General features: G+C 49.3%; 13 protein-coding genes across 14 annotated transcripts; 2 read left to right on the top strand and 11 right to left on the bottom strand.

Moving 5' to 3' along the window:
• Positions 1-390: 390 nt before the first annotated feature.
• On the bottom strand, positions 391-693 carry PPTG_12484 (hypothetical protein; the record flags this gene model as incomplete). The annotated part of the gene is made up of 1 exon (XM_008908521.1): positions 391-693. The coding sequence occupies one exon, from the start codon at positions 691-693 to the stop codon at positions 391-393; it is 303 nt and encodes a 100-aa protein (XP_008906769.1).
• Positions 694-1,036: 343 nt separating this feature from the next.
• PPTG_12483 (hypothetical protein) lies at positions 1,037-1,333 on the top strand (the record flags this gene model as incomplete). Its single annotated transcript, XM_008908520.1, has 1 exon — positions 1,037-1,333. The coding sequence occupies one exon, from the start codon at positions 1,037-1,039 to the stop codon at positions 1,331-1,333; it is 297 nt and encodes a 98-aa protein (XP_008906768.1).
• Positions 1,334-1,435: 102 nt separating this feature from the next.
• Positions 1,436-3,250, top strand: PPTG_12482. 2 transcript variants are annotated; one of them, XM_008908519.1, is made up of 3 exons: positions 1,436-1,528; positions 1,596-2,244; positions 2,308-3,250. In XM_008908519.1, exons 1-3 carry the CDS (start codon positions 1,464-1,466, stop codon positions 3,190-3,192), a joined length of 1,599 nt encoding a protein of 532 aa, XP_008906767.1. In that variant the 5' UTR covers positions 1,436-1,463; the 3' UTR covers positions 3,193-3,250. The 2 variants fall into 2 exon arrangements, with proteins under 2 accessions (XP_008906767.1, XP_008906766.1); XM_008908518.1 differs by having other exon boundaries at positions 1,596-3,250.
• A 571-nt stretch (positions 3,251-3,821) lies between these two features.
• PPTG_12481 (hypothetical protein) lies at positions 3,822-4,746 on the bottom strand (the record flags this gene model as incomplete). The annotated part of the gene is made up of 2 exons (XM_008908517.1): positions 3,822-3,907; positions 3,981-4,746. The coding sequence occupies 2 exons, from the start codon at positions 4,744-4,746 to the stop codon at positions 3,822-3,824; spliced, it is 852 nt and encodes a 283-aa protein (XP_008906765.1).
• A 734-nt stretch (positions 4,747-5,480) lies between these two features.
• PPTG_23108 (hypothetical protein) lies at positions 5,481-5,807 on the bottom strand (the record flags this gene model as incomplete). Its single annotated transcript, XM_008908516.1, has 1 exon — positions 5,481-5,807. The coding sequence occupies one exon, from the start codon at positions 5,805-5,807 to the stop codon at positions 5,481-5,483; it is 327 nt and encodes a 108-aa protein (XP_008906764.1).
• A 392-nt stretch (positions 5,808-6,199) lies between these two features.
• Positions 6,200-6,932, bottom strand: PPTG_23107 (hypothetical protein; the record flags this gene model as incomplete). Its single annotated transcript, XM_008908515.1, has 2 exons — positions 6,200-6,436; positions 6,738-6,932. 2 exons carry the CDS (start codon positions 6,930-6,932, stop codon positions 6,200-6,202), a joined length of 432 nt encoding a protein of 143 aa, XP_008906763.1.
• Positions 6,933-7,400: 468 nt separating this feature from the next.
• On the bottom strand, positions 7,401-8,399 carry PPTG_12478 (hypothetical protein; the record flags this gene model as incomplete). Its single annotated transcript, XM_008908514.1, has 1 exon — positions 7,401-8,399. The coding sequence occupies one exon, from the start codon at positions 8,397-8,399 to the stop codon at positions 7,401-7,403; it is 999 nt and encodes a 332-aa protein (XP_008906762.1).
• Positions 8,400-8,580: 181 nt separating this feature from the next.
• PPTG_12477 (hypothetical protein) lies at positions 8,581-9,889 on the bottom strand (the record flags this gene model as incomplete). Its single annotated transcript, XM_008908513.1, has 2 exons — positions 8,581-8,898; positions 8,969-9,889. 2 exons carry the CDS (start codon positions 9,887-9,889, stop codon positions 8,581-8,583), a joined length of 1,239 nt encoding a protein of 412 aa, XP_008906761.1.
• A 1,128-nt stretch (positions 9,890-11,017) lies between these two features.
• On the bottom strand, positions 11,018-13,497 carry PPTG_12476 (hypothetical protein; the record flags this gene model as incomplete). Its single annotated transcript, XM_008908512.1, has 1 exon — positions 11,018-13,497. The coding sequence occupies one exon, from the start codon at positions 13,495-13,497 to the stop codon at positions 11,053-11,055; it is 2,445 nt and encodes an 814-aa protein (XP_008906760.1). The 3' UTR covers positions 11,018-11,052.
• A 64-nt stretch (positions 13,498-13,561) lies between these two features.
• PPTG_12475 (hypothetical protein) lies at positions 13,562-15,757 on the bottom strand (the record flags this gene model as incomplete). The annotated part of the gene is made up of 1 exon (XM_008908511.1): positions 13,562-15,757. The coding sequence occupies one exon, from the start codon at positions 15,755-15,757 to the stop codon at positions 13,562-13,564; it is 2,196 nt and encodes a 731-aa protein (XP_008906759.1).
• A 279-nt stretch (positions 15,758-16,036) lies between these two features.
• On the bottom strand, positions 16,037-18,351 carry PPTG_12474 (hypothetical protein; the record flags this gene model as incomplete). Its single annotated transcript, XM_008908510.1, has 1 exon — positions 16,037-18,351. The coding sequence occupies one exon, from the start codon at positions 18,349-18,351 to the stop codon at positions 16,096-16,098; it is 2,256 nt and encodes a 751-aa protein (XP_008906758.1). The 3' UTR covers positions 16,037-16,095.
• Positions 18,352-18,711: 360 nt separating this feature from the next.
• On the bottom strand, positions 18,712-20,988 carry PPTG_12473 (hypothetical protein; the record flags this gene model as incomplete). Its single annotated transcript, XM_008908509.1, has 1 exon — positions 18,712-20,988. One exon carries the CDS (start codon positions 20,986-20,988, stop codon positions 18,712-18,714), a length of 2,277 nt encoding a protein of 758 aa, XP_008906757.1.
• Positions 20,989-22,793: 1,805 nt separating this feature from the next.
• PPTG_12472 (hypothetical protein) lies at positions 22,794-26,344 on the bottom strand (the record flags this gene model as incomplete). The annotated part of the gene is made up of 1 exon (XM_008908508.1): positions 22,794-26,344. One exon carries the CDS (start codon positions 26,342-26,344, stop codon positions 22,952-22,954), a length of 3,393 nt encoding a protein of 1,130 aa, XP_008906756.1. The 3' UTR covers positions 22,794-22,951.
• Positions 26,345-27,764: the final 1,420 nt, after the last annotated feature.

Below are 27,764 nucleotides of genomic sequence, written 5' to 3'. Positions count from 1 at the left end.
GCACTTCTCCTCATCTGGCGCTTGATCTCGCACGAAGGCTGATTTAACCTTGCTCAACCAAGCTCGGGCTCGATCTTCGTCGCCATCTTTTCCAGAAAATTCCTTTAGTTCCGACATCGCCGACACCCGGATACGTGGGGCAATCGTGGCCTTTGCTGTAGACGTCGTTGCGACTGCAACATTCTGACGAATCATCGCTCCAGTGTTCACAACCATTTGCTCACGAAGATCGGCCTTCAACTGAGAGTAGCCGACGAGGTTACGCACGTCTTCAAGGCCTGCAAGCGCCCGTTTCTCTTTATACACTCGGTACGACTCCCAGAGCTTGGGGTTCTTCCTAGCGATGAGATTAGTTTTGGCAGTAGTTGCGATGCATGAACAGCAGTTGTCTTAGAAGGTCTTGTCAGTGTAGTCCGGTAGCGGAATGTCGTCCTCTAGACATCGAAGCGTGTAAAGGTTTACGAGGTGCCAAACTTCCATCCGAATCTGCTGCATCTCGCGGGCACTGCGTCGAATTTCATCACAGAGAAGTGGGTCCTTGCAGATGGAATTTAGTTTGCACGTGACGCTGCAGCACTCCTTGCCCTTCTTGAACTTGTTCTCCTTGACTGTACCAATGGACTTCCTTCTTCGCGGTTGTGATGAAGTATTGTTGCCGTCTATCCTCGTAGTGTCATGCCTTCCGTCCGACATCCGTCGCAGTTCTTAGCTCCACCACCTTCAACGAAATAGTGGCCACGATTTCCGAAGATGGGCCATATCCAAGTATTTTGAGAAGCCAATGTAGCCATTGAATTAAGAAAAATAGATTTGAATTAGACCTACTAGAGCTAAAACCAGGTCCAACTCGGCTCAGAGCACTCCATTGAGCTTTTAGATTAAGTAGAATGTGCGTTGTAATTGGTTAGATGATCAACAAATGACTTGTTTTTCGTAAGGCGAAAAGTGTACCCATGATAGTCAGCGCGTCCTATTCTGGAAGCTCGAAGCCAGAACCTGATGCTGCCCCTCGCTAACGGAGGTGTACGAGAAGCAAATGGGGACGTTGCAGACTCTGCGCAAGGACAACAACAAGCTGAAGGAGCAGTTGTTGCAGCACGAGAACTTCGCTCGCATGATCCAGTACGGTCTGAATGCCCTGCCGAGTGACTGCCGCGACGTGGACCGCAAAAAGATCGCGGGTGTTCCGATGTGGATCAGTGATCAGATGAACCCTCTGAAGGGTTCTACACTGGTGGTGGACCTGAATTTGTGTCACGAGGCTGTGGGTCATGCGTACAACGAGTTGAAGACTTTTGGTCCGTCGGTGAACTCGAAGACGAACGTGTACTAACTATGCTATGCAAAGGATACTTGTAAACTTCAAATTTCACTTAACCTTTTTTTACATCCAATCAGAATATTTATCTGTTTCAACCAATAAAAAACTGGCACTTGAACTTGTTAAACCCACAGCACGCAGCATGCGCCATGGATCACCGCGTCCGCATACTTCCTCGGCCATAACAGGCGATGCCGAAGCTTTCAGGTAGCAACAGCCTTCTCTCCACACACCACCTTAGCTTCACAACCATTTCTAATACATTTACATGCAGTGACAGCTCCACGGACTTCCAGAGTCTGCAGACACCGCAAAGTGTTCAGTTCGTCACAAATTCCAAGGTTTTCTATCCCTTAGACGTCGGGGAGCAGCTCCAATGGGCACACGAAGGCGAAATTTACACGTTGAGGAGACAACAGCAGCAAGTTCCGCACTCCCGACCACCGAGAGACCAAATATTGTCCACAGCCACGTTGTTGGCCTTGAGTTATTTCGTAGTAGGCAATGGGCCCGAGGGAGGAGAAGCCGTGATAGTGACTGCTGGACCACTAGTTGGTCTGGTAACACTCATAATTTTCCCTTTAGTGTATTTTATCCCGATGGGCTTCTTACTCACGGAATTGGTGAGTGCCATTCCGGAAGCAGGAGGTCACGCGTACTGGGTCGCATTGGCATTTGGACCGGCGTGGGGACTACAAGCCGGTTTTTGGGCCTGGGTGGGGAACTGCATGCATTGTGCAGCGTATGTATCGATTGGAGTTAGCGTCATTTATCGAGTGTTGGGGTGGGAGGATATGCCGGTGTTGGAGTACACGATGCGAGCGGGGATTAGTATGTTACTTGCGCTAGCGAGTTTCTTTCAGTTACGCGTCGTGGGCTACGCCGCTGGAGCGATTATCGTGTTTATCTTGGTACCGTTTGCGGTAGGTTATTTGATGTTGGTGGTGTCTTACGTAGTAGCTAATGTTTGCGGTGCTTATGCGCAGTTGATCGCTGTCTGGAGCGCTGTGCGAGCGGAGCATTGGGAGAATTTAAGTGTAATACCTGACGCTACAATGAAAGCTGAGGACAAGCGCCTGGGGTATGGGAGTCTTGTTACGGTGCTGGCGTGGAACTTCAACGGCTACCAGAACCTGTCGGTCTTCGCGAAGTGTGTACGAGATCCCCCTCGAACATTTCGTCGCGTAATGTTGATATCGCTGGTACTCATCCCGTTATCGTATCTCGTACCAATTATCCCTGTTATCGCACTCGGTGAACCGGACTGGACGAGTTGGACAGGCTCGAGTTCAGCTATCTACTATGCAGGGAAACATCTTGGCGGCTCCATCTGCAAGGTCTGGATTACTGTGCTATCATTATTGTGCGACGCTGGACTCTACATCGGCAGTTTACTCTGCAGCGTCTTCTTGGCATGTGGCATGGCCGAGAAGGACTTTGCGCCGTTCTCTCTTCGCTTTTCAGGAATGGCGTGGCCCAGTGTCCATGGGATCGACCACAGCGTCATCTTCTGCAGCCTCGCTATCATTCTCATAGTTGTGACCACTACGATCGAAGACATGATACTCATCTCCAACGCCTTGTCTGGACTGGAAACCATGGCACTTATCACAGCTGCAGTCAAGCTTCGAGTGACAATGCCCGATCTTCCTCGCTCGACTTATTTATGCGGATCATCACATGTATTGCTCATGACAGCGTCGTTAATAGTACCGTTCGCGGTGTCAGGGTTTGTGGTGATCTGGGCGTTCACAGAGCTCATCCCTGCCGTGTTGACGGGCGTTTTCCTCTTTAGTGGCATCATTTACGGCCTCCAATCCGACCTCAAGGACTTTCATCACACGTACGAATCAGTACGTACAAGTAACTAATAAGCAAAAAAACGAGCATACTTAAAGGATAGCTAAAAATGTATAAAGTTTTGCTTTTCTAACTCGACATGTCTTACGCTTCTTGCGTGTGGAGCGTTGCAGTTGATGCTCCTCAGCATCGTTCTTACTTTTGTACACCACTTTGAGCTCCTCCTTTTCGACCTGCCTTCATTTTGGGCTTTGCCGCCGTCTACTCGTTTCGAACGTATCATCAGGTATCCATACGCGAGGCCTTGGGCACACTTACCATGCTCAGACTTGATCTTACTGTTATTTCTTGAAATCCTGGGTGGATTAGAAGATTGTTTCCAATCAATCATTAAATATCTTTTCTTGAAGAACTTGCGCTAAGGATAATGGCCCCCCAATAAAAACTAAAGGAAAACTGGCAACTCACATTCCCGTTAGAGAGGCAATGCATGTAAAAAATCTTGCTCGATGCCCACACTCAATCAAAAATAGTTTTATTTTTTTACACTAGATTATGAATTAACGCTTACGAATCTGCAGGATTTCTTGGACGTAACGACTAGAAACGAGATCGCATTGTCACTTTTTAAAGTTTGACGCCGCATTAACAAATTCCAGCACTGCGCTGTCCTCTGAACGGATCAGGAATACATAAAAATTTACGTTCTGGTTCCGTGAAGCGCAAACTCACGCCCAACAACTCCCATGAAACGCATCCGTAGCTGTACAGACATATCGTCATCTTCTGCAGCACCTACGAACATCTCTTTGAAAATCTTGGAAGAAACACTCCCAGTCTTGTAAAGAAACGCCACTACCTCGGTCACAGTTGCTAGTGACGGCATTCTCGAAAGCTTCGTCCACCACATATGACGGAGGTATACAAGAACTTGACGACGTCGACAGAGCTGCTGCATGCTGCTTCTGGAATACCTGAACAATCACGTCGGAAGAAATACCGCCTTTGGAGTACAGGAACTCCATTACCCCCGACTTGATCTTCGATGTCCGAGCATCTGAGCCCCTCTTCCTTGGCTGCACTGAAAAAGATTTTAACCGCCAACTCATTTTCTTGCCATCCAGCAACTTCAGCACACTGAAATGTCCACCACCACCCGCGACAGTTGCTGCTTCCTCGAACGTAGAAGACGAAATCTGGTATCCTTCAGAGGGTAGTTGCTCGATGACTTCAAGTTGTCCACATCCTGCTGCATTTTTGAATGCCTCTGCCAGTGTAGATTCATCACATTCTCGTTTCAGTTGAAGAAGCTTCATAATTGCCAGTTGACCCGCTCCAGCCGCAAGTACAAAACCCTTGTTTATCAATTCAGCATTGCACCGTCCGTCACTGGACAAGAGGTCTACGACCTCTGACGGCCTATAGCTGACTGCAGCTGAGAATGCTTCTTCAAAGCTAGTGGCTTTGCGTCCGTTTGTGTACAGATACTTCACGAGCTCTATCTGGCCGCATTCGATCGCTCTCGTCAATGGGCAGTCAAGTGTCCGCCGGTACAGCTCTTCCCCACATGACTCGTTCAAGAATTTGGTAATTTCATACTTACCATTAGAACCAACAACCAACATTGCGTCACCGAGCTCATCCCATATTTGCGTCCTGCCATGGTGACGGAATATCTGCTTAATCACTTCAACCTCACAGCACTCTGCCGCCCGCGGTAGCAAAAATCTAGGATTCATTTCCTTGCAGAGCACCTCGACGATATCATCGTGTCCACGTTCCACCGCTCGTTTGAGCGGATCAAATGTCTATTTGCAGCCGCCTTCGATTGTGCACGTGAACAGTCTACAGTAAAGTCTTCATCACCAGTCTCCGCATGATATTCCCACCACTCAGCAACAAGCTTGATCACTTCAGAATGACCCTACTCAGCTGCAGAGTTGGTGAGTTTGTAGGCCACGTCGTCTATCTCACCTCCAAACTGTGGTATAAGTACTTGAAGCCATTCGACTTGGCCTGTCGCTGCCGCCTCCAACATTGCCATGTCCACCGACATACAAAACAAATCGATCAACTTCGCCACATCAGCGAGTTGTCCAGGTAGTAATTCGACACTTGGGGACTTCAGTTCATAAAAATCGTAGGTGCCACCTCCAATGTCCCTGTTTTCGCTGTCGTCATTGGTGCATTTCACTGCAATTTCAGGACATGAGCGCCTTAGAAGGACCGCTCAACCCGGATATTATAAGGTCTGTCGCTCTGATTGAACAACCGTTTCAGTACTTCTCGTGGAATACACCCATTGCTATAGAGAGCAGCAACAGTAGCGAAACCAAAACCATCGTCTATCAAATTGTCCTCAAAACCTCTGTTGGAATGGCTCCAGTCTTGCCAGAAACGACAAGACATCACTTTCATTCTCGTCCACTGCGGAGAGAAACGCGGTTTCAATCATACCAGGTGAAATCACACCTTTGGCATACAAAAATTTAGCCGCGTCCAGACTGCTACGGCGCGTGGCTTTCACAATTATACTCTTGATAAAACTGCGAGAGACAAATTCCGTGGCGAACAAATATTTGAGGACTGCAGTTTGATCCTTGGGAGAGGGTCTTTGATTTAGTGCAGCCACGTTGAAAGCCTCCTGATCTGCTCGGGAGATAACTTTTTCGTTGGCATCCAACATTTTGACGGCTTCGATATAACCCCCACTAACTGCATTATTTAGTGCCCAAGCTATTGAAAAACTTGAAGGCTCAAACCTGCAGGTACTTCATCGATTCCACTTCGCTGCCAACTCAAGCGCATCATAGAAAAGCTCGACATTGAACTCCTCTTTCGAATGAATATATTCCAAGATCTCGTCGTGGCCAGCTCCAGATGCATCCTGGAATGCCCAACCAGTAGATGGGGAAAAGTCTTGTCTGCCGTCTTCATAGAAGAGTTGACAAGCTCTAAAACACCAAGGAAGGCCGCTAGAACAAACACCTTTCCCAGTGACGAAGGCTTGCAGCCATCAGTTGTGAACAGATACTCAGCAATATCGAGCCGACGGGCTTTGACTGCAGAAGCGAGCGGTCAGTCGTTACCAAGAACCACCTCTAACTTTTCACCATTGTCGTCATTATCTTCACCGTTGAGTTCTCCATCTCCCCTTTGGCCTCCATCTTCAATGCCGATGCTCTCGTCTTCTCGGAACAACTCCTTTCCGACTTTTTCGTTTAGAAATATGACGATATCAAAGTGACCCTTACGTGCTGCACATGCCATCGTGTAGTACAAGCTCTCTCTCAGTTCGTAAGCATCAAATTCCGGCTGTGCAAACACAAGATCGATCGTTTTTAGTCAACATTAATGCCCGAAACAAGCACCTGACTGTAGCCCACAGCCTCACAGATTGAGCAAATGACATTTTGTTGCCCATTTTCCCATGCAGTTTTCAACCCCTCACTCACATCCCATTCTCGATAAAGCCGCTTTAGTTTTGCGAATTCATCATGGTTGCCATTCTCAAGCGCCAAAAAGAATGCACGACCGCAGCCAACTAGTTCTTTTTGTCTCTCACTTAGACTCCACGAATTGTAGACCGCTCTATAACATCAGAATGGCAACGTACTGCGGCGATTTCCGTGAGGTTTCGAGCTGTTTCGTTCATGTTGCCGCGAAATTCGGGCAACTTCAGCAGTTCTGTGAGCCACTGGACTTGGTTGGTCGCTGCTGCCTCTCGAACGGCTTCGGTGCTCGACATGGCGAATTCGGAGATCGGCGTTGTGGCCTTGGAGACGAGGTGGATCTCGCGGGGCAGCTGCATTATTCGCGAACGCTTGAGTGGAGTGGGGGCACACAGCGTACCTTCACGGCGTGTGTGCTTCATTCCGTACTATTCGAGGCGAATGCCAGCGGCTGACGGACCCTGGCCCTGCTGTGGCAAAATTGAAAGTGAGAAAACTTGGGCTCAACCGGAAGATCTAACGGGTTCAACGCGCTGATGTTTCTTGTAAACTCCCTCGGTACCGTGCTTTGGTATTATTGTCAGGAAAGGGTTTTGAAAAACATTTTGACACCTATTGCTTATAACAGTCGTTCGCGGTCTCAGCTTTTGTGGTGGTGTGGGTTCCATTCCTGTCGTGTTGATTTCCGCTTAAGCGCTATCATTACGGCCTCCGATCCGATCTCAAGGATTGTCATCACATAATCGTGTAAGCAACTAGTTAAGCAAAACCCAAGTACACAGCTTAAAAGTCTATTTGCATTCAACTTCGGAAGAATTGAACAAGACTCAAACCGTCTTGCGTTTCTTACGCGTCGAGCGACGTAGTTGACGCTCCTCCCCGTCGTTCTCACTTTGCGCCACAACTTCAGACTTCTTCAAATCTTCACGTTTCGCTTTTGGACTTGTCTTCGTCTTGGTCTTCGCTGCCTTCTCCCTTATCTTCTGCAGTGCTGCCTTCTGCTCCGACGCCGTACGAGTGAACACGAACATATCGTCACTGGACGCCGAACTTGAATACTTGTACCCTTCCAAATCGAAACCGGTAATGCCCTCCAGCGAGTCCACACGTTGCTGGATCAGGTATCTGCACATTAGGCCTCGGGCACGTTTAGCATACACAGACTTGATCTTGCCGTCGTCTTTAAACACACAGTCGACCACTGAAATGCCTGCTTCTTTCAGTGCCGAAGACGGCAAACTCTTGAAATACTCCTGCGAAGCCACATTGACCAGCACCCTTGGCAACTTGATGTCCTCTTTGGCCTCTTCTTCCTTGAAGAGAGCCTCCAACTCGGACACAATGGTGTTTCCCCAAAACTCGTATAGGTCTTTTCCTCTTTTGTTCTCGAACTTTTGACCCATTTCCAGTCGATACGGTTGGATCAAGTCCAGTGGTCGTAGGACTCCATAGAGACCACACAAGATTCGGAGGTGGGTCTGGGCGAACTCGAGGTCTGATTCCGACAGGTTATGAGCCTCCAAACCCTGATATGCTGGGCCATTGAACGCCAGCGCTGCTTGTTTTAGGGTTTCCCTAGGGTTTGTCGCCTCTGTTGCCGTCTTTGATACGTCGAACGCTCGGAATCTGTCGAAATTGAGTTTGGCCAGTGCGTCACTCACTCCTAATAAGGACTTGACTTTGGCCTGCGAAAGCTTCTGTAGCTGCTCGATCAACTCGTGCGCGTCCGAGAGCAGACGCGGCTGCGAACATTGCGAGACGCGCGAGGCCGACAGGTCCAGTGTCTTGGCCGGAGACAGCACGTACACTAGGCGAGCAGAGGGCATCAAGACCAGCAAAGTTTGGGAATTCCTTAAGTTCGCGCGTACTTAATGCCTATCAGCTTTTCAGATTAAAAAAAATAGTAAGCAAAAAATCTGGTTGAATCCATGAAAAACCAGTATTTGTGCGGTATCCATTCCGAAAATAACCGGTATGCGATAAATCTGAGTGTTGTATTCAATCTGCTCAAAGAAGAACATAGTCATCTTCGTCATCCTCTCCTGCTCCCGCTCCACCGGCACTTGAAACCTCATCGTCACCTGACAAGCAGTCAGCCATGAGCAGGTCACCATCACTTGCCGCGTAGTCCGGACGGCGTGCGGCAACCGAGAACGGGCACATTCCTCCTTCCTCTTTTACTTCATCATGAAGAATCCGTACGCGACGTTCGAAGTCCTCGTAGTCAGCGCGATTTTCACACAAAAATCCCAGTGCCAGCGACGGATCAATAGTGGTCACATTCATCACCAGTGGGCGTGAGGAATGCACCGTCCGCAGATGTGTCTGTCACAAATAAAACCAAAAAATTGGTCAGCTCTGCATAATAAAACCCAAACACCTTCGCGATACGAACCGCAGTAGGGAAGGCAGCATTAAGTTCCGGTGCAGGGTGTACGTCGTGTGGATCTAGAAGATGTAACTGGTCCTGTTGCGTGCCCACAAAGTAGACAGAATGGCCCTTCTTGCCGCCGATAATACCGACACTTTGGGGGAACGCGAACGTCTTCTGGATGGCCGGTACGTAGCGTTCATTCACCTGATCCAGTCCAAGTCTCAGCGGGATCAGGATCAGCAATGCCGTGCTCCAGTCGCTCTTGTCCTCGGTCGTAGGGGGGTGTAACAATGGGTCAAAGAACTCCGGTGCGTCTTCGTCCTTCACTTCCTTCTCCGCTGTCTCCTGTTCGATATGTGAGACACAGAGCTTCGCCACATCATCACTGTACACCACTCCTTCTTGAGGCACATACATGGCCAGCTCCCCTCCGAACTCGCGTCTGTGTAAGTTCACCAAGTCTCGCAGTACTTGAGCAGCCGTCGTGGGGCCGTACCATTCGCCCGGCAGCTTGTCGTATTGCACGCCCAGCTTCACCATGTGATGAATTGAGTACCGACACTCAACGTCGGGCGAATCTGCGAACCACCGCAGCAACTGCACGTACGTCTCGGGCAGTCGAGCGTCTATCTCGGTCTCAAATAGAGCAGGAAGACGCCACTCTCGCCCCAAAATACGGCGCTGTAGTGCCTGACCCAGCAGCATCTGAGCCGATCGCAACATGCAGCCCCAACCAGCGTCGCTCGTGTGTTCATAAGGTGTCATGGCAGGGTAGTCGCGACGGTAAGTGAACCACAGGATAGACTCAAAGCTGCGCTTGTACGCGTCAAAGTCGGCGGCCGCTACATCGTCGTAGCGCTTGCCTAGTAGCCATACAGGCGCACTAAGCGCTGCCGACGGCGTCACATCCAGCGCCGAGATACCGTGAGCGAACTGCGCCATGCGGCCCAAGAGACCTCCGCCCAGTTCCCACGCAGTCTGGCCGAGCACGTTGTAGAGCGCGCTGGGGTCCAGCGTGGGGAGAGACGTCGCAATAGATACAGGAGACGGCGCGCTACACGACGAAGGTGCTCGCGGCGTCAGCAGAAAGAGATACACGCGAGAAGACCGACGTGTCTGGATCAATATCGAGGAATAGGCAGAGAAGACCGTCTGATAAGGCTGATTCTGTCAGATACAGATGGTTGTGTAGGAAACACCAAAGTTACAGCAGATAGTACCGTCGCTCCTTTTTGGTGACAAAAAGTGTGGCGCACATCATATCTGATGATGCGATCCATTACATCAGTGATCTGTAGTGACTCACTACTAGTGAGTAGTTAGCAGCTACGAGAAGAAGTTCACGATCCGCTGAACTTGGTGATGTAAAATGCCAACGCCGCATGTAGATCAACACTCACAGATTTTTTTTATCTATCAGCACGTGATGGCTGGATTCTGAATGGTAAGCACTTGAATGACCCGGCTGGTGCTTAACAACTTCCAGCCTTTCAAACGTGTAAGTGGCTCAAACGACCCTCCAAATTTGACGTAGACGATGGAAACACGATTGATATCGTAGTTCGCCACATGAAATACTTCAGCGTGTACTACTCAATTTGCGTCATGTCTTGCATTTACCAGAAATATCTACTTGTGTTGTGAACAGCTCAGGGAAAAGGAGAATCGACCTTGCCCGCTGAACCTCCAATAGTCCAGTCGAATACAGCCACATTTATACTGACACTCGATAAATTACATGTACTTATTTCAATAAGGATCGAAGAACCGTTCATGAATGCTTCACTTTTAAGTCAAAATGAACTTATAGTGAAGCATTCATGAACGTTTTTCCGATCGTCTTCAAAGAATTCTCTTTTGTCTTGTATACTACCTCGGCACAATTATCGTACGAAGCATTTCCCGGAGATTAACTTTGTTACCTTGGGGACGAGGTGGATCTCATCACGTGGAAGCTGCATTAGTCGCGAGCGCTGAAGTGCGGTGCGGAAGGCAGGTCTTCTACATTTGTTTTGGCGTTGGCGCTTCATGCTAAAATGTCACTACAAATACAGGTATACTATACAATCCTTCATGTCGACATCCGCAGATCCCCCACCACTTCCTCATCCGCGTGTTGGACCCTTGGCAGCGGTTGTGGATCTTTTAGGAGATGAAGTTGTGGGCTTGGAGGGGTTGACTGCTGGCGCCAGTGGCGCTTTCTGAGGTTTGCGGCTTTCTTGCTCGAGAACCACAAGCATGTGGACTTCCTCGGCCCACATGGCCAACATCTCGTTCGTCCGGCGAGTGGCTTCATCCCACCGCACAATTGGAGCCACTTTGCGTCGTTTCTGCTGCTCTAAAACTTGTAGAATTGCATTCACGCGCTCAGCTGGAAAAGTTGCCGGTCCAACCGATTGCACTATGCCACCCAAGCCTTGAAGAGCTGAAGCTGCAGTTGGAGCCTTCTTGATGACTTTGGCAGCTTCAGATTTGAGCTGAGACGTACTTGTACCAGGTTTGACAAAAGTTGAGGGCACTGCTGGAGTTTTGGGCTTGGAGGAGGAGGTTGCAGTCGCAGTTGTTCGTGCAGCTCGAGGCTTTGCTGCTGTGCTTGGAGCTGCTGCGCGACTTGCAGGCTTGGCTGGAGATTTCGATGCTGCTGCAGGTTTTGACGGTGCTGCTTTGCCTCGAGCTGTGGAGCTTGCAACGGGGGCTTTAGCTCGTGAATTGCTGCTGCTTGATGAAGTAGTTTTTGCTGTAGCGACAGGAGTCTTGGGCTTAATTGAAGCAGGGGTAGATGGGGTAGTAACAGTTGCAGTTGTCGAACTTGGTGCTGCTACGGAGCTGAGAGCTGTTGGAGGGCTCTGGATGACTTCAAGGTTGATGACACTGTCGACGGGCAGTCCAATGACAGTGAGCAAGTTCACATCACGCGAGAAGAATGGCCAGTTGTACATGACAAACCCTCGCTTGTTCTGAGTCTCCATTAAGTCTGATACGTGTTTCTTAAGTGCATTAGCGTAGCGTTCGAGTGTTGGTGCTGGTCGATCAGCAGATAAACTGGGCTGCACTGGTGTTTGAGGCGATACCATCGAAGCTACAACACTTGTATCACTTCGTCCGTCCGTTCCTTGGCCTTCACTCTGTTGCACGTGCTGCTCCTGGATCAATTGCAGTTTTCTCTGTTCTTCTTCTTGACCTACTCGCTCCTCATCCTTCTGAAGTTGCATCAACGTTTGCTTCAGATCAATAGGCAGATACTTCAGCTTCTCGCTCATTATTCGTGCACACTCCGCAGCATCAGTCGGTGTAGCGCCCTCCACTAGCAAAACACCTTTAATCACTTCGTCGACATCGAGAGAAGTTCGTCGATAAACGACTCGCGGTTGTGCAGAGTTTACTTCTTCACTCTCATGCTCTTGATTTCCACGAGGTCGCAATAAATGCGCCTCATTCTCTGGAGCATTAATCTTTGGTGTCAGCACTTGATGTAGAATTCTTAAAGCCTCTTTGCTTAGTGTTTGTTTAGGAGACTTTGTGTCCCTCACAACTGCATCGCGTAAAAGTCCCAGAAGAGTAGCAACTGTTTGACGTAATTCCACTGCTTGATCTCGGAAAAAAGAGCCGTCGCCTCCTCCAGCCTGTAGTCGTCTCAGTCGTGTTTTACAGACACGAAGCTGGCGTTTGTAGCAATAGGCATCTTTACGAGCGTCTCCACGTTCCCGTTTAAGCTGCGAGATCTGGTCTTCCAGCTCCCGACAATTCTGAGCTGCAGCTTCGAGATCCTCGTGCGCTTGATTGAGTCTCCGCTTTATATCCTCGTTATCTCGTATCTGCTGCCTAAGTGTATTGCGCATAAGTTGCTCAAAGTAGCAGTCGTGAGCACTCATAGAGATAAAGATTTCCTGCGCTGTCTCGTTCTCGGCTTTCATTCGAGTGGCGTCTGTCAACAGCGCGTCGTGTCTCTTTCTCAAGTTCGTAAAACCTTCAACAAAGAAATCTAACTGAGTTCTGGAGTGCAGCATTTCAGCTCGCATTTCATCATGCTGCTGTTTTAAAACACTCACTCGTCGTACCAGGAAAGCTCGAGCACTCTGCTCTTTCGCTCTTAGTATCGTCAACTCCATCAAGAACTGCTTGAGCTTTTCAAAGCTGGGTGAGCCTGTGTGCACTTGTCGTTCAGCCTTCTTAAACGCGGCTTCCAGTACTTCTAATTCACTCAATTGCTGCTTGATCTCATCGTCTAAATGATGGTCCTTCACACGCTCAGTACCTTCAACCTGCTGGTTATTGGTACGAATCGCTGGTAGGAATGTATTGTTAAACGATTGCTTCTTGCTGGCGAGGATCCCACTTCTCTGTTGTAAGTCCGCAGATCGAAGCCAAGCGAGGAAAACTCCTAGCGACGTGTCCTGATCCAGACAAACCAGTCCTGTGAGCACTCGTTCGATGTCTCCTCGGTCTTCACAGCCTCGAAGATCGATCCGTAGTGTCCCGGCTAGCAGACGCAATTGAGACGGAGGAAGCGCTTGCACGGATTCCTGCACGAATGCCTTGATCCCCAACATAACAACGGACAGATCGACGCTTAAATAATGCCAGCGAAACTGCCTTTTAGATCGTTTATTTGAACTACATGTTAGAAACGCAGCTACTGTTGGCAACTCGCGTCTCTGGATCGCTCTTGGCCATCATATTCGCCTTAGTGACCGCTGCATTCCTCTTGGCTGCAGCATTCACGCCTCTCCACACTGAAATGGACGTCAAGAAGACAGCGATCGCAGCTACCGCCAACGCCAAAGGAATAGGCGGACCGTACACTCGCGTCGAAGCCTTGGAAGATGTGGACTCTGCTTGGGCCACAGTGCAGCGAGGACCACCCCACGATTTCGGATACGAGCACGAACAGCGTGAGTCGACACACGTTCCCGTGATTAAGTCGGTTCTGGCGTAGTTCCCACCCACAGTACAGTCGCTGTTGGTAGTACAGAAGGCTTTACCGATCACTTCGGTCACGAGGTTATCGTCGTCCTGGTATTCGTCGATGTGGCCTTGGATCCACTCTTTAGTCGGGTGACTCGCTGGATCGCAGCCGACCTGCATGTAGTTGTCAGCTTCCAAGTCCTCGCCCAAGTCCTGGTAGAGTCGGATGTAGTCGACCTTCATGAACATTGGGAACTCATCGCAGATCTTGTTGACCGTCTCGTCCGAGCCATCTCCTTTGCATGCACTGCCAGGGTTCGGAGGCTTCGTACCCCAAGAACTCGACAGCGCCACGTTAAAGATTAGCGACATCGGCTCCTCTAGCATGACCTTCTGCGGGTTACTGCTGTTAGAGTTCTGAGGCACGTTAGAGAACGCATCGGCCGTAACCTCGAATAGAGGATTGCCGTGAAGCATCCAGCGTACATATCCGTTCACACCCGTGACCCATTCCAGTTGGTAAGTGAGATAACCGGTATACGCTCCTAGATGTACAGGCCAATTGGCCGAGATAGCGTCCATCTGGTAGTTAAAAGGATCCATCGCGTTCGACTTTGGTGTCGTAGAGTTACGTGGACTGGTGCACATGGAGTTGCTGTTATCGGGATCGCACAGATACGCGCCCATGTACGAATTCATGATGGGAAAGCACGTGCCGTTCGAGTTGATCCCCCAGTGGTTTTTACCGGTTCCGTCAATGAAATCCAAGTCTCCATTCACATCCAGAGACGCAGGACACGTCGTGGTGGTGCATGAATTTTCAGTAATCCCACGAGCTACAGAAGCGTTGACCGTGGCGAAATTCTGGACATTGGCTTTCTTCTTGGCACAATTGTTGTTCGCTGCGTATCGGAGACCTTGGTACCAGGATTTATGTCCGCGTTCCTTCTTGTAGTAAGCTGTAGGAACATCGATCAAATTTGCACCGTCGGTCTTGCAGTTGTACGCGTACACACAGTACGGATTGGTAGCGTCGACTCCTTTGGTGTCGGCGGGGAACAAACGAAAGTCCGTGGGCATTCCTGGAGCGATCTGCAGCGAAGACGAGATGGCCAAGCCACCACCTTCAAGAAGATCGATCTCAGGAGCTCCACGTCCTTGATTCGGGTTCAAACCGTAGCCAGGATCATCGTCACAAGCGCTGATACGCTGGTTACTTGGGTCAAAGATCTCGGGTTCGCATCGGTCGTATGAGAAGGGCCACATGCGGTTGGTGGATCCTGAGAAGATGGCTCGACCGAGGTTCCCCATCATCCAGATACCGGGCCACGTCGGGTAATACGACGTCTCGGTCACTTGTCCATTCTTGCCTAGTGCCAGATCAGGGTTACCTGAAGCGGTGGATACGGCTCCGGGTAGTTGAGCACGCACCTCTAGCATTCCTCCTTGGAAGCAGAACTTGTTCCAGGACTGTACCATTGCAGCTCGGTAGTAGAATGTCGAGTTCTGGTATCCTGGTGGATGTTTGTACATATTGTAGACTGATATCGTGTAGTTATCCGAGTCCACTTCGATGTAAAAGTAACAAGTGCCATCGTCATCGCACTTGGTGCCGGTCATGTTGTGTCCGTAGACCTCGAGTGCTCCATTGACACCGTCCGGCTTATCTAGTGACGTCCACATGTGATCGTCGCCTGGTCGAAAGCTGCGGTTGGCCACATTGAATTCGTCGCTCATGACGAGTTCCCATTGTCTGCCTCGAGAGCTCGTGTATACTTGGCGATCATTGGGCGTATCCGGGTCCACCCACGTCTTAATCCCGGACTTGGTCGGGTATTCGGACGACCTGTTCTTCCCGGCCACCAGAGTCGTGATCAATGCAAAAGTCCACACGAACCCCCACATCCTCTTCGATTTACGTCCTTACGTGACAATTGAGAACTGACTGTCTTTACCTTAGGGAGGGCCTTGTACAACGTAGGTAAAAAGGTCGTATGTCGATATCAGCATCTGCTCGCACGCAGGTGAGGTATCGCACCATAGTATCGTCGATACAGCACATCGTGTGGACCGTAGTCTCTGAAAACCACATCAACTTGTATTATTATTAATTAATAGAGGCAGGGGTACAGTTCGGTATCACGTATTAGCCTGGCTGTACAGAAATGGCATCCACCAATAAATTTCTAGCACAAAAAAATTTCATTCACAAAAACACAACGAAAAAAAATACTAGTAGTTTTTTACACAAAATTCTGCTTGTAGTTGTCCTTGGGCTGGTTGAAGCTCGAGCCGAGATCACTGCTGGAGAGTTGGGACGCCTTGGCTTCGCGCTGTCTTGCTTCTAGCTCTGCGTCCTTGGTTTTCAGCATCTTTTGCGTTTCCTTTGCAGTCACGGCAGCCGCAAGCCACACCGACCCGATAGACAACAGGATAGCGACACTGCCGACTCCCATCGACAACCCCATCGGTGGTCCATACACGCGTTTCGACAGACTGCTGGACTTCTCCGACGTGTCGGATTGAGCCTCAGTGCAACGAGGTCCGCTCCACGACGTCGACGAGCACACACAGCGAGACTTGACACACGTTCCCGTCTTCAGCATCGTGGACCCGACACTGCCACCGATAGTGCAGTCGTCGTTTGTCTTGCAGAATGCCTTACCGTGTACACTCTTGACCGGGTTGTCATCGTCCGAGTACTCATCGATGTGGCCTTCGATCCATTCCTTGGTCGGGTGGCTCTTAGGGTCACAGCCGATCTGCATGTAGCTGTCCGAAGGAAGGTCATCACCCAGGTCCTGGTATAGTCGGATATAGTCGATCTTCATGTACATGGGGAACTCGTCACAGATCCGGTTCGTTTCTTCGTCTGCGCCGTCACCACGGCACTCGCTGCCGGCGTTCGGAGGCGTGGCACCCCATGAACTGGACAACGCGACGTTAAAGATGAGATACATGGGCTCTTCCAGCATCACCTTGACCGGATTCGACTTGTTCGCGTTCTGCGGGACATTGGAGAACGCGTCGGTCGTGACTTCAAAGATCGGAGCGCCGTCCAACATCCAACGTACGTAGCCGTTCTCACCTGTGACCCACTCAACTTGGTAGACCAGGTAGTCTAAGTATCCGCCTAGATGAATGGGCCAATTGGACGAGATGGCGTCCATCTGATAGTTAAACGGACTCATCGTGTTGGACTTGGGCGTGCTGGAGTTGCGAGGACTACTACACATAGAGTTGGTATTGTCGGGATCACACAGATACGCACCCATGTACGAGTTCATGATGGGGTAACACGTGCCGTTCGAGTTGATCCCCCAGTGATTTTTCCCCTTGCTGTCAATAAGACCCATATCTCCATTGACATCCATGGACGCTGGACAGGTATCAGCGGTACACGTGTTCTCTGTGATTCCTGATTCCACAGATTTGTTCACTGTGGTGAAGTCCTGCTTGGCACTGGCATCCGGTTGACAATAGTTGTTCGCTCCGTAGCGGAGACCTTGGTACCAAGACTTGTGGCCACGCATTTGCTGGAAATACGCCGTCGGGACATCGATGACGTTCGCTCCTTTGGTTTTGCAGTCATACGAGTACACACAGAACGGATTGGTAGCGTCGGCACCTTTAGGGTCTGCAGGGAACAAACGAAAGTCCATGGGCATTCCTGGAGCGATCTGGAGCGAAGACGAGATGGCCAAGCCACCACCTTCAAGGAGATCGATCTCAGGAGCTCCGCGTCCTTGATTCGGGTTCAAACCGTAGCCAGGATCATCGTCACAAGCGCTGATACGCTGGAAATCGGGGTTGAACACGTCCGGCTCGCATTTATTGTAGGAGAACGGCCACATTCGGTTCGTAGAGGCCGAAAAGATAGCTCGACCGAGGTTCCCCATCATCCAGATACCAGGCCACGTCGGATAATACGCTTTGGAAGCTACTTTGCCAGACTTTCCCAGTGCTAGATCGGGGTTACCAGACTTGTCCGAGACGGCACCGGGGAGTTGCGCTTTCACCTCCAACATGCCTCCTTGGAAACAGAATTTGTTCCAGGACTGCACCATTCCAGCTCTGTAGTAGAAATGGGCGTCTTCGAAGCCAGGAGGATACTTGTACATGTTGTAAACTGAGATCGTCTGCGGTTCATCCGAAACTTCGATGTAGAAGTAGCACGTGTCGTCATCGCACTTGGTCGAAGTCATATTGTGGGAATAGATCTCCAACGCTCCGTTCACACCGTCAGGCTTATCCAGCGACGTCCACAAGTGATCGTCACCTGGTCGGAAGCTGCGGTTGGCCACGTTGAACTCGTCACTCATAACAAGATCCCATTTCCTTCCACGAGAGTTGGTGAACGTTTGTCGGTCTTCAGGAGTGTCTGGGTCGACCCAATTCTTGATCCCTGACTTGGTTGGATACGACGAAGACGTTGAGCTGTTCTTAGCTGCAATGACCGTAAAAGCAGTCGCTGAAGCTGCCAAAACTGGAAACCACATCCTGGGATATGATCTAAAATATTCGCTCTCGTTGGAATGGAGCAAATTCGTAAATGAACTGGAGCCTGCAACTGAATTGTCAAGTAGAGAGAGAGAGAGATTAACAGGCTGATGGTTCACTGGCACGTGCGCTGAATCTTCCCACTTTATCATGATCCAGCTGTGTAGCCACCTGAGCGCGAACACGAAATGCCGTCCAGAAAGCTTCCTTACAACGCCTACAAACAGGTGGAGAGACGAAAACCGCATATGTCCGTGTGTACTACTGAGATTGAGACGCAGCACGTTCCAGTTGTTTGAAGCTTGGATGGTATGGGAGATACACAGCAGTTTTATTTACATTTCTTTAGCAGCCATCACTTAGACAAAGTTCTGGCTGTAGTTGTCCTTGGGTCTCTGGCCGGTGGAGTTGCCGTGGGGGTTGACACTACCATCATCGATACTGCCAGCCATCTTAGCCTGTGCTGTCGTCTTGGTCAGTAGCGCAGCCTGTTTCTTCATCGAAAGCATACTCATGTACACCGACACACACGACAGGAAGACGATAACAGCAGCGATACCCATGGACAGACCCATAGGCGGGCCGTACGCACGACTGGACAGACTACTGGCACTAGTACTAGTCGATCCAGACAGTGCAGTCGTACAACGCGGGCCACCCCACGATGTCGAGTACGTGCATTGGCAGCGGTTCTTAACGCATTTGCCAGTCTTTAGCGCCGTCGTACCGACGTTCCCGCCAATTGTGCAGTCGTCGTCGATCTTGCAAAAGGCTTTGCCCGAAACTTCCTTCCACGGGTTGTCGTCGTCCACGTACTCGTCAATGTGTCCGTCGATCCACTTTTTAGTGGGGTGAGTGGCCGGATCACAACCGAGCGACATGTAGTTGTCGTCCTCGAGGTCGTCTCCTCGGTCCTGGTACACGCGAATGTAGTCGATCTTCATGTACATGGGGAACGAGTCACAGATCGCGTTGGCCACAGGATCGTTCCCATCGCCACGGCATTCCATGCCTGGGTTCGGTGGCGTCGTACCCCACGATCTAGACAGCGCCACGTTGAAGATCATGTACATAGGCTCTTCCAGCATCACCTTCTGCGGGTTATCCTTCTTGCTATTCTGCGGGACGTTTGAGAACGCTTCGGTCGTGACTTCGAAGAGCGGAGCGCCGTCCAGCATCCAACGTACGTAGCCGTTCTTGCCCGTGACCCATTCAATCTGGTAGTTTAGATAGCCCAGGTATCCACCCAAGTGAATAGGCCAGTTAGACGAGATGGCATCCATCTGATAGTTGAATGGCTTCATCGTGTTGGTCTTGGGTGTAGTCGAGTTACGAGGCTTCTCACAGTTTTTGTCCGTATTGTCAGGATCACACAGATAGGCGCCCATGTACGAGTTCATAAGAGGGTAACAGGTACCGTTCGAGTTGATACCCCAGTGAGCAGTCTTGGTATCGTCGATAAAGCTCAACTCTCCGTTAACATCGCCAGAAGCTGGGCACGTATCAACGGTACACGTGTTTTGCTTAATACCAGCCTTCACAGAAGCGGCGACGGTGTCGTAGTCCTGTTTCTCCGAAGAAACTTGTTGGCACTGGTTATTCGCTCCATAGCGAAGACCCTGATACCACGATTTGTGGCCACGTTCCTTCTTGTAGTAAGCTGTAGGCACGTCGATCATATTGGCACCAGGAGTCAGGCAATCGTACGTGAACACACAGTACGGGTTGGTCACGTCAGCTCCCTTGGGGTCGGCAGGGAAGAGACGGTAGTCCAGGGGCATACCAGGAGCAATCTGCAGTGAAGAAGAGATAGCGAGGCCACCACCTTCAAGCAGATCGATCTCAGGAGCTCCACGGCCTTGATTCGGATGCATTCCGTAGCCAGGATTGTCGTTACAGGCGTTAATACGCTGGTTTTCCGGGTTAAACACTTCCGGTTCGCATCGGTTGTAGGAGAAGGGCCACATGCGGTTCGTCGAAGCCGAGAAAATGGCTCGACCTAGGTTCCCCATCATCCAAATACCAGGCCACGTAGGGTAGAACTTGGCTGTCTTGACTTTACCGGACTTACCCAGTGCCAGATCAGGGTTACCCGAGGCTTCTGTGACGGCACCAGGCAGTTGAGCCCGCACTTCGAGCATTCCTCCTTGGAAACAAAATTTGTTCCAAGATTGAACCATAGCCGCTCGGTACCAGAAGTAGGCGTTCTGGTATCCAGCGGGACGCGTGTACATGTTGTAGACGCGAATGACGTTCACTTCGTCCATGGTCTTAATGTAAAAGTAGCACGTGTCGTCGTCGTCGCAAGCGGTACTCGTCATATTGTGCGAGTACAGCTCCAGAGCGCCGTTCACACCGTCGGGTTTTTCAAGAGAAGTCCACATGTGGTCGTCACCAGGACGAAAGCTCCGGTTCTTGGTATTGAACTCGTCACTCATGACCAGATCCCATTTCCGGCCACGAGAGCTGATGTACGTCTGACGGTCTTTAGGAGTGGCGGGATCCACCCAGATCTCAATCCCAGACTTGGTCGGGTACGTCGAACCTGTCGTGTTCTTGGATGCTGCCTGTACTGTGGATACTGCGACTATAGTCAGCATGACAGCCACCCACGACACGAAAGTCATGGATCTCATGATGTATGTAGATCTGCCGAACACCAACAATTAGTCATACAGGTGATCCGTTCCATACGCATTCATAAGTAAGTACCTCGGTGAGCCTTGGATAGTCGAGCGAGATCTTGCCTGGTGAAATGCGATAATCGCGTGAGCTTCGCGCTCCTTTTTGCCAAGTGGCCTCGAACTGCTGGGTCTGGCCACTGCTACGACCACGCGAGCATTGGTGAGTCCCGCGTTTGAGGCACGCCATCCCGGTTTGTCTCCTTTCTGCTCGTTGTCAGCTTTTGCATGATCGCTTTACAGTGCTACCACCAACATCATCGCGGACTACATTAATGTGATTTGAAAGGTAGCATTGTCACATTCTTTCTTTTGGTTTGACATCAAAATTCAAACTATTAGACATAGAAGGTTATTTAATGAGGTAGTCGACCGAATTGAAGGGGATCACTGTACACGTAACGTGTAGTTGTTGCGGCTCTCTAACGGCAAAAAAGTTTGTAGTGTAGAAGCAGGGCTCTCGATAACGAGACGTGTGAAGGATGTCAAGCACCGAAAGAGCTTGGGGATCGATTTGGCCGTTATGCTGCAGTCTGTGGTGTCATTAATCAGCTCAGAATGCTCCGCTAAGCTTTGCTTTCGCTGTGACCGCCTTGGTTCGTTCCAAATAGCACGTCTAGCAGATAAATGGACCGATAATAACGAGGCAGTTTAGCTGCTGTGGCTCGTTCGAACAGCGTGTGGGGAGTTGTACTGGTCTGCCCACTCTCCACACTCACAAACAGCAAAAGCTCCCACCTGCTGGCTCTCGGTCGTCAATCACGACAACACGGGATATGGACGTCTCTGCACTGTATCCATCGGCGAACCAACGGCAGCTTTGCTCGAATTGGCTCGGGATTTCCGAGCCCATTCGGACGACGTTGTGGTATCCATGTAGCAATCTCAATTAATTCTTCTTTTTGTGTAGACGTAAGCATACTTGTTCGTGTTGGCCATAACACTTCGAACGATATTGTTTTCCTTCGCCGAGGGCGCTTAAGATCTTAAAGCTAACGCGATTTTCCGGGATGCACAAGGCCTATATTTACTGTACCTAGTAGTGTAATCAAGCTTCTTGGATGATGGTTATTGTGTCCGTCACAACAAGTATTGACGCTTGCGTCGACCATAGCACTTCGAACTAAGGCTCAACTGCCAGATAAGTATAGCGCTGCGGAGGTCGCGCAGCTATTGCAGCTCGTAGTACAGGTAATAGTATTTATTAGTGGTGTCGTCGCATAGATATTTTTTTTTTACCATCGACAGGATCTTCCAAGCAGTGCTCTGACAATAAAATAAAAAATTGTACTGGGCTTCACAGAAGCACATAATAATCATTGCAATATACCGATCCACAATAATAAATTATTCAATTATTTTGCTGTATTGCAAGGGTCAGGACGGGGCAGTGGTGTGAGATTGACCCTATCACGCCACTGGCTTGGGTCCGAAGCCCACTGAAGCAGAGAAGGCTGGTGACTATCATCCAAGCTGGGTTCTTTTAGCCAACCAAATATAGCCGGCGATGGCAAGATACGAGCCAGCTTGAGCAGCAGTTTTGTTGGGTTCTGAAAGAAAACATAGAACTAAATTTGGACGAACACAAAATAAAGAGTCTAACACCAACGTCGAGGCACCTTCACACCAGTCAACTGGTAAGAAATCAATACAGTAATTACGGGGACAATGTTATATTTTACGGACTTTTATGAAAGCCAATAATAAATTATTAAATAAATACAATGCTATAATAATTGTATTATATTTATTTTTTCAAAGCACTGCTTCCAAGTAAACTTATGGAGGTCATCGATCCGGTCGGAACTAGAGCAACGAAACTCGTCTGCCTCGGCGCTGCATATATAACGCTTTGAATTCTAACCTTTTGCAACGTTCTCCGTCAGCTCTGCCTGTATTTTCACACCTGCTACATCAGCTACGCAAACGCTTTCTTCAGCGCCTCATTGTCCCGAGTACGGCTCAAGAACAAATGGAATAGACTGGTTGTTTCCGCTGATTGCGAAGCCTTTTCCAGTAACTCCCGTGAAACGCATCCGCAGTTGTACAGACACTCGACAAAGTACATGTCCTCATCACGTGCAGAAACCATGAATGTCTCTTCGATCGTTTTTGCGAAAACGCCCCCAGTCTTGTATAGAAACTCCACTACCTCGACGCAATTATCGTACGAAGCATTTTCAAAGGCTTCGTCCACCACATAAGATGGAATTGATGCAGTAGTATACAAGAACTCCATGACATCGACAGAGCTGCTGCCTGCCGCTTCTGGAAACACCTTAACAATCACGTCAGAAGCGATACATCCTTTGGCGTGCAAGAACTCCAATACCCCGACTTGATCGTCGATATCCGAACATCGGAGTCCCTTGTCCTTAGCTGCACTCAAAAAGACTTTCACCGCCAACTCATCAGAAATGGGATTCTTGCCATCCAGCAGCTTCAGCACACTGAGATGCCCACCACCACCTGCGACAATCGCTGCTTCCTCGAACGCTGAGGTCGAGATTTGATCTCTTTCAGAGTATAGGTGCTCGACGACTTCAGTTTGACCACAGCCTGCTGCTCTTTTGAATGCCTCTGCCAGCATTGAATCATCAAACTCTTGCTTTAGCTGGAGACATTTCATATTCGCCAGTTGGCCCGCTCCAGCTGCAACTACAAAGCCCTGGTTTATCGATGCAGCACTGCACCTCTCATCACCGCAGAAGAGTTCTACGAGCTCTAATGGTCCATAGCTCACCGCAGCCGAGAAGGCTATTTCAAATGAAGTGGCCTTGTATCCGTTTGCGTATAGATACTTCACCAATTCCACATGGCCACACTCGATCGCTCTTGTCAGTGGGCAACAATCCTTATGGTTGGTACCCCGTTGATACAGGTCCTCACCACACGTCTCGTTCAAGAATTTGACGATTTCAAAGTTACCGCTTGAGATTGCAGCCATCACTGCCTGCAAGAACTCCCACATGTCCGCGTCGCGGCGATGATGGTATATTTGCTTGATTGCTTCAAGCTCACGGTGCTGTGCGGCCCACGGCAGGGACAATTCAGGATCCATTTCCTTGCAAATCACCTCGACAATGTCATGGTGCCCATGGTCCAAGGCTCGTTTGAGCGGATCTAGAGTGTCAATCCTGTACAGCTCAAGCAGACACTTCATTGCCTCCAAACGGCCTAGATCTGCCGCGATTAATTTTGCGCGAGCACAACTTATATTACCACTCTCCCCAGAAGATTTCCACCAGGTATGGACAGCTCTGATCACATCAGTATGGCCATACGTAGCAGCAAGATCCGTGAGTTTGTAGACCATGTCTTCTATATTGCCTACAAATCGCGGCATTAGTATTTTCAACCATTCAATTTCGCCCGTAGCTGCCGCCTCCAACATGGCCGTGTCCACCGACATGCAGAACAAATCGACCAATTTCATCACGTGAGGAAGTGATCGAATAGTCTGGGGTAGCAATTCTGTGTCAAGACACTTGAGTTGATGGAAATCATAGGCGTCATTGTCAATTTCGTCTGCGCTGCTTTCGTTGTGGTTCGTCACTGTGATTTGAGGACACGAGCGCCTTAGATGCTGCCTGAAAAACCGCTCGACCCGAATATGACCATGCCTTTCGCCTTGTGACACTCGTTTCAATAACTCTCGCGAAATACATCCATTGTTGTAGAGGCTAGCAATAGTATACACATCACTGTCAACAACAGCGCAGCCCAAGTCGCCCTCAAACATCGTTGCCGGAACGGCTCCAGTCTTGGCTAGAAACGCCACGACATCGCCTCCATTTTCTCGGATTGCTAATCCAAATGCTGTGTTAGCCATACCCGGCGGAATCGCACCTTTCGCATACAAAAACTCAACGACATCCAAGCTACTTCGACGAGCGGCGTTCTCAAATAGACTCTTGATGAAGCTGGGAGTGATATATCCCGTGGCAAACAAACACTCGAGAACTCCAGCTTGGTCGCGAGCAACTTTGAAGGAGGGGCCCATGTTTATGGCGGCCGCTTTGAAAGCCTTCATGACCAGTTCGGGAGAAAGTTTTTCTTTGACAATCAAAAGTTCGACCACTTCGGCGTATCCCTCACTAGCTGCATGTTCCAGCGCGCTACCTACCGAAGATCTCGAAGGTTTATACTCTTCGACAGAGTACAGATACTTAATCGCGTCCACTTTGCCAAAAGTTGCAGCCATCACAAATGCGTCATCGAAACTACCAGCATCAAACTCTTCTTTCGAACGAAAGAACGTCATGATCTCAACTTGACCACCACCTGCAGCAAACTCGAATGCACTTCCAAACGGTGACAAAGAATCATATTTTCCATCGTCATAGAAGAGCTTGACAAGCTCCAAAGGACCGCAGCTGGCTGCACCAACTAATACTTTTTCCAGCGAAGAAGACTTGTAGCCGTTATTGGTATACAAATATTTGGCAATATCAAGGTGACCAGCTTTGACTGCAGAGGCTAGCGGACAGTCATTATCAGAAACCTCCTCATCACTATCATCATCGTCATCATCGTCGTCACCATCGTTAGATTCTTCTTCTCCATTCCGGTTTCCGTCCTTTTCTTTCTCTTCAATTCCGTCACTTTTGATCTCATCTTCGAGAAACAACTCGTTTCCATAATTTTCGTTGAAAAACTTGACAATCACAAAATGACCATTGTGTGCTGCCATTGCCATCGCACGATACACACTCTTTCTCCGCTTCTTAATGTCAAACTTTGGTTGTCTTAACACAAGATCGATCACTACTTTTCGACCGAGTGTAGAGCCCCACGCCAACGTCTTTGAGTGTGGCAGATTCTTGCAAATTGTGTCCACAACCGTTTGCTGCCCATTTTCCAAAGCACTTTTTAGCCCCTCACCCATATCCCACTCATTGTAAAGACACTGGAGCCCCACAAAGGCATCGAAGTTGCCATTCTCAAGTGCCAATAAATGTGCACGACCGCAGCCAACTCGTCGCTTTTGTCTCGCGCTTAGACGGTCCCACCATTTGTAGACTGTCACTAAAACGTCGGAATGGCCATGGATTGCAGCGATTTCCGTGAGGTTTTGAGCCGTTTCGTCCATTCTATCACGAAATTCCGGTAGCGTCAAGAGCTCCTCGAGCCACTGCGTTTGATTGGTTGCTGCTGCCTCTCGCGCGGCTTCCGAGGTTGTCATGGCGAACTCGGCGATTAGCTTTGTGACCTTGGGGAGCAGGTGGATCTCGCGGGGCATCTGCATCAGTCGTGAGCGCTTGAGTGGTGTAAGGACGGACAGCGCATCTTCGCGGCGTGGCTGCTTCATGGAAGCTGGGGGCGCGTCTCCGATTATGATACTTTTATAAATTGGGCACATAAATAGGTACCAGCATCAGAAATTTATTCAAATAAATTATGGTAAAAACTTCATTTTTTCTTTTTAGCTCCATTTTAATTATTGGGTATAATTGAGCTTAAAATATTATTTATTTCAAACGACAAAATAGAAATAAGCTAGAATGTATTATCAAAATCGATGTAGCCATAAATTGAAAATGGAATATAAGAAATATTGGTCAGAAAATCAAAACTAGTTGGAAGACCTACCTTCCACATACACAACACTCAAGCGCTCACGCTTACATAATGCCGTGAACGATTCACCTCGTCCCCAAGGTCGCAAAAGTGATCTCCGAGCTCGCCAACAACATCAGGCTGTCGACACAATTTTCAATTCACCTTTCTCCAAGACGCTCGCTTTTTGGGTGCTACACTCGGTCGACAGGAAGTGATAGTGGGAGAATTCGTGTCGTGATGCCAACGGCAGTACGCGATGGTCACTTTAAGATTGTAAAGTCTATAAACGAAAAACGTGGAGTTGCTCCGAGAGGACGGTTAGGAAGAGGGTGACGATAGCAAGGAATTATTTACCTACTGATTGCCCATTAGCCTCTGCAGTCAGCTTAGGCAAGGTCGATATTGCTACTAGTACACCAATAACTGCTGCAGGCCTTCATACCTGGAAATGGTGCTAACTCGTTTAGCCTGCATGGTTTCTTTGAAACTTGTCGAGCTCTTTCATGACGATGGCAGATATGACTTGCCACTGACTCGAACCGCGTTTGCATTTGCTGCTGGATCTGATCAAGTTGAGATCCTGACGTTATTTTATTCGAAAGAAGAGCTCTTTGATGCCTCATTTGTAAAGACGCGTTTCTGATGGCGGCATCATTTGGAAACTTGGATTCAATCAAGTACCTCTACTCTATCGACGAGTTTAAACCTGCCAGTTCTGCGATAGGTGGAGCGACAGCGTGGTTAAATTTAAGAAGTCTCCCGTGAGCAAGTCAGGAAGGTCTTCAATGCGGCGGCCGTAAATATCGAGTCCTCTTTCAGTATTACTCGCGAGTAAGCAGGGGTTCTCGAGTATCTGTTTGCTACGGAATTTATCTCAACCAGCTTTATCAAGAGTGTATCTAAGGATGCCGCCCAGGCATCAAAAGTGTAAAATTGTGACGATATCCGTGATGAACGAAGAGCTGGGCAACAAGTTATGGCGAGGGTGGAAGACTGGCTTCAGCGCCATGATACTGTCGACTTTGTTTGCATATTTAGCGGAGACGATGACGGATATGTCTGAGCTTCATGGAAGACCTGGGATTGTCTCGACGTGGAGTGGATAAGTCCTCACCTGCGCTGGTATAGAATGCTATGCCGTTTTTTATGCTTTTTTACTTGGATGACCA

The sequence above is a fragment of the Phytophthora parasitica genome (genome assembly GCF_000247585.1).
Source record: "Phytophthora parasitica INRA-310 unplaced genomic scaffold supercont2.30, whole genome shotgun sequence".
In the NCBI taxonomy this organism is placed as follows: domain Eukaryota; phylum Oomycota; class Peronosporomycetes; order Peronosporales; family Peronosporaceae; genus Phytophthora; species Phytophthora nicotianae.
The sequence above is the reverse complement of the archived record's forward strand: the minus strand, read 5'-3'. Positions and strand labels throughout refer to the sequence as shown.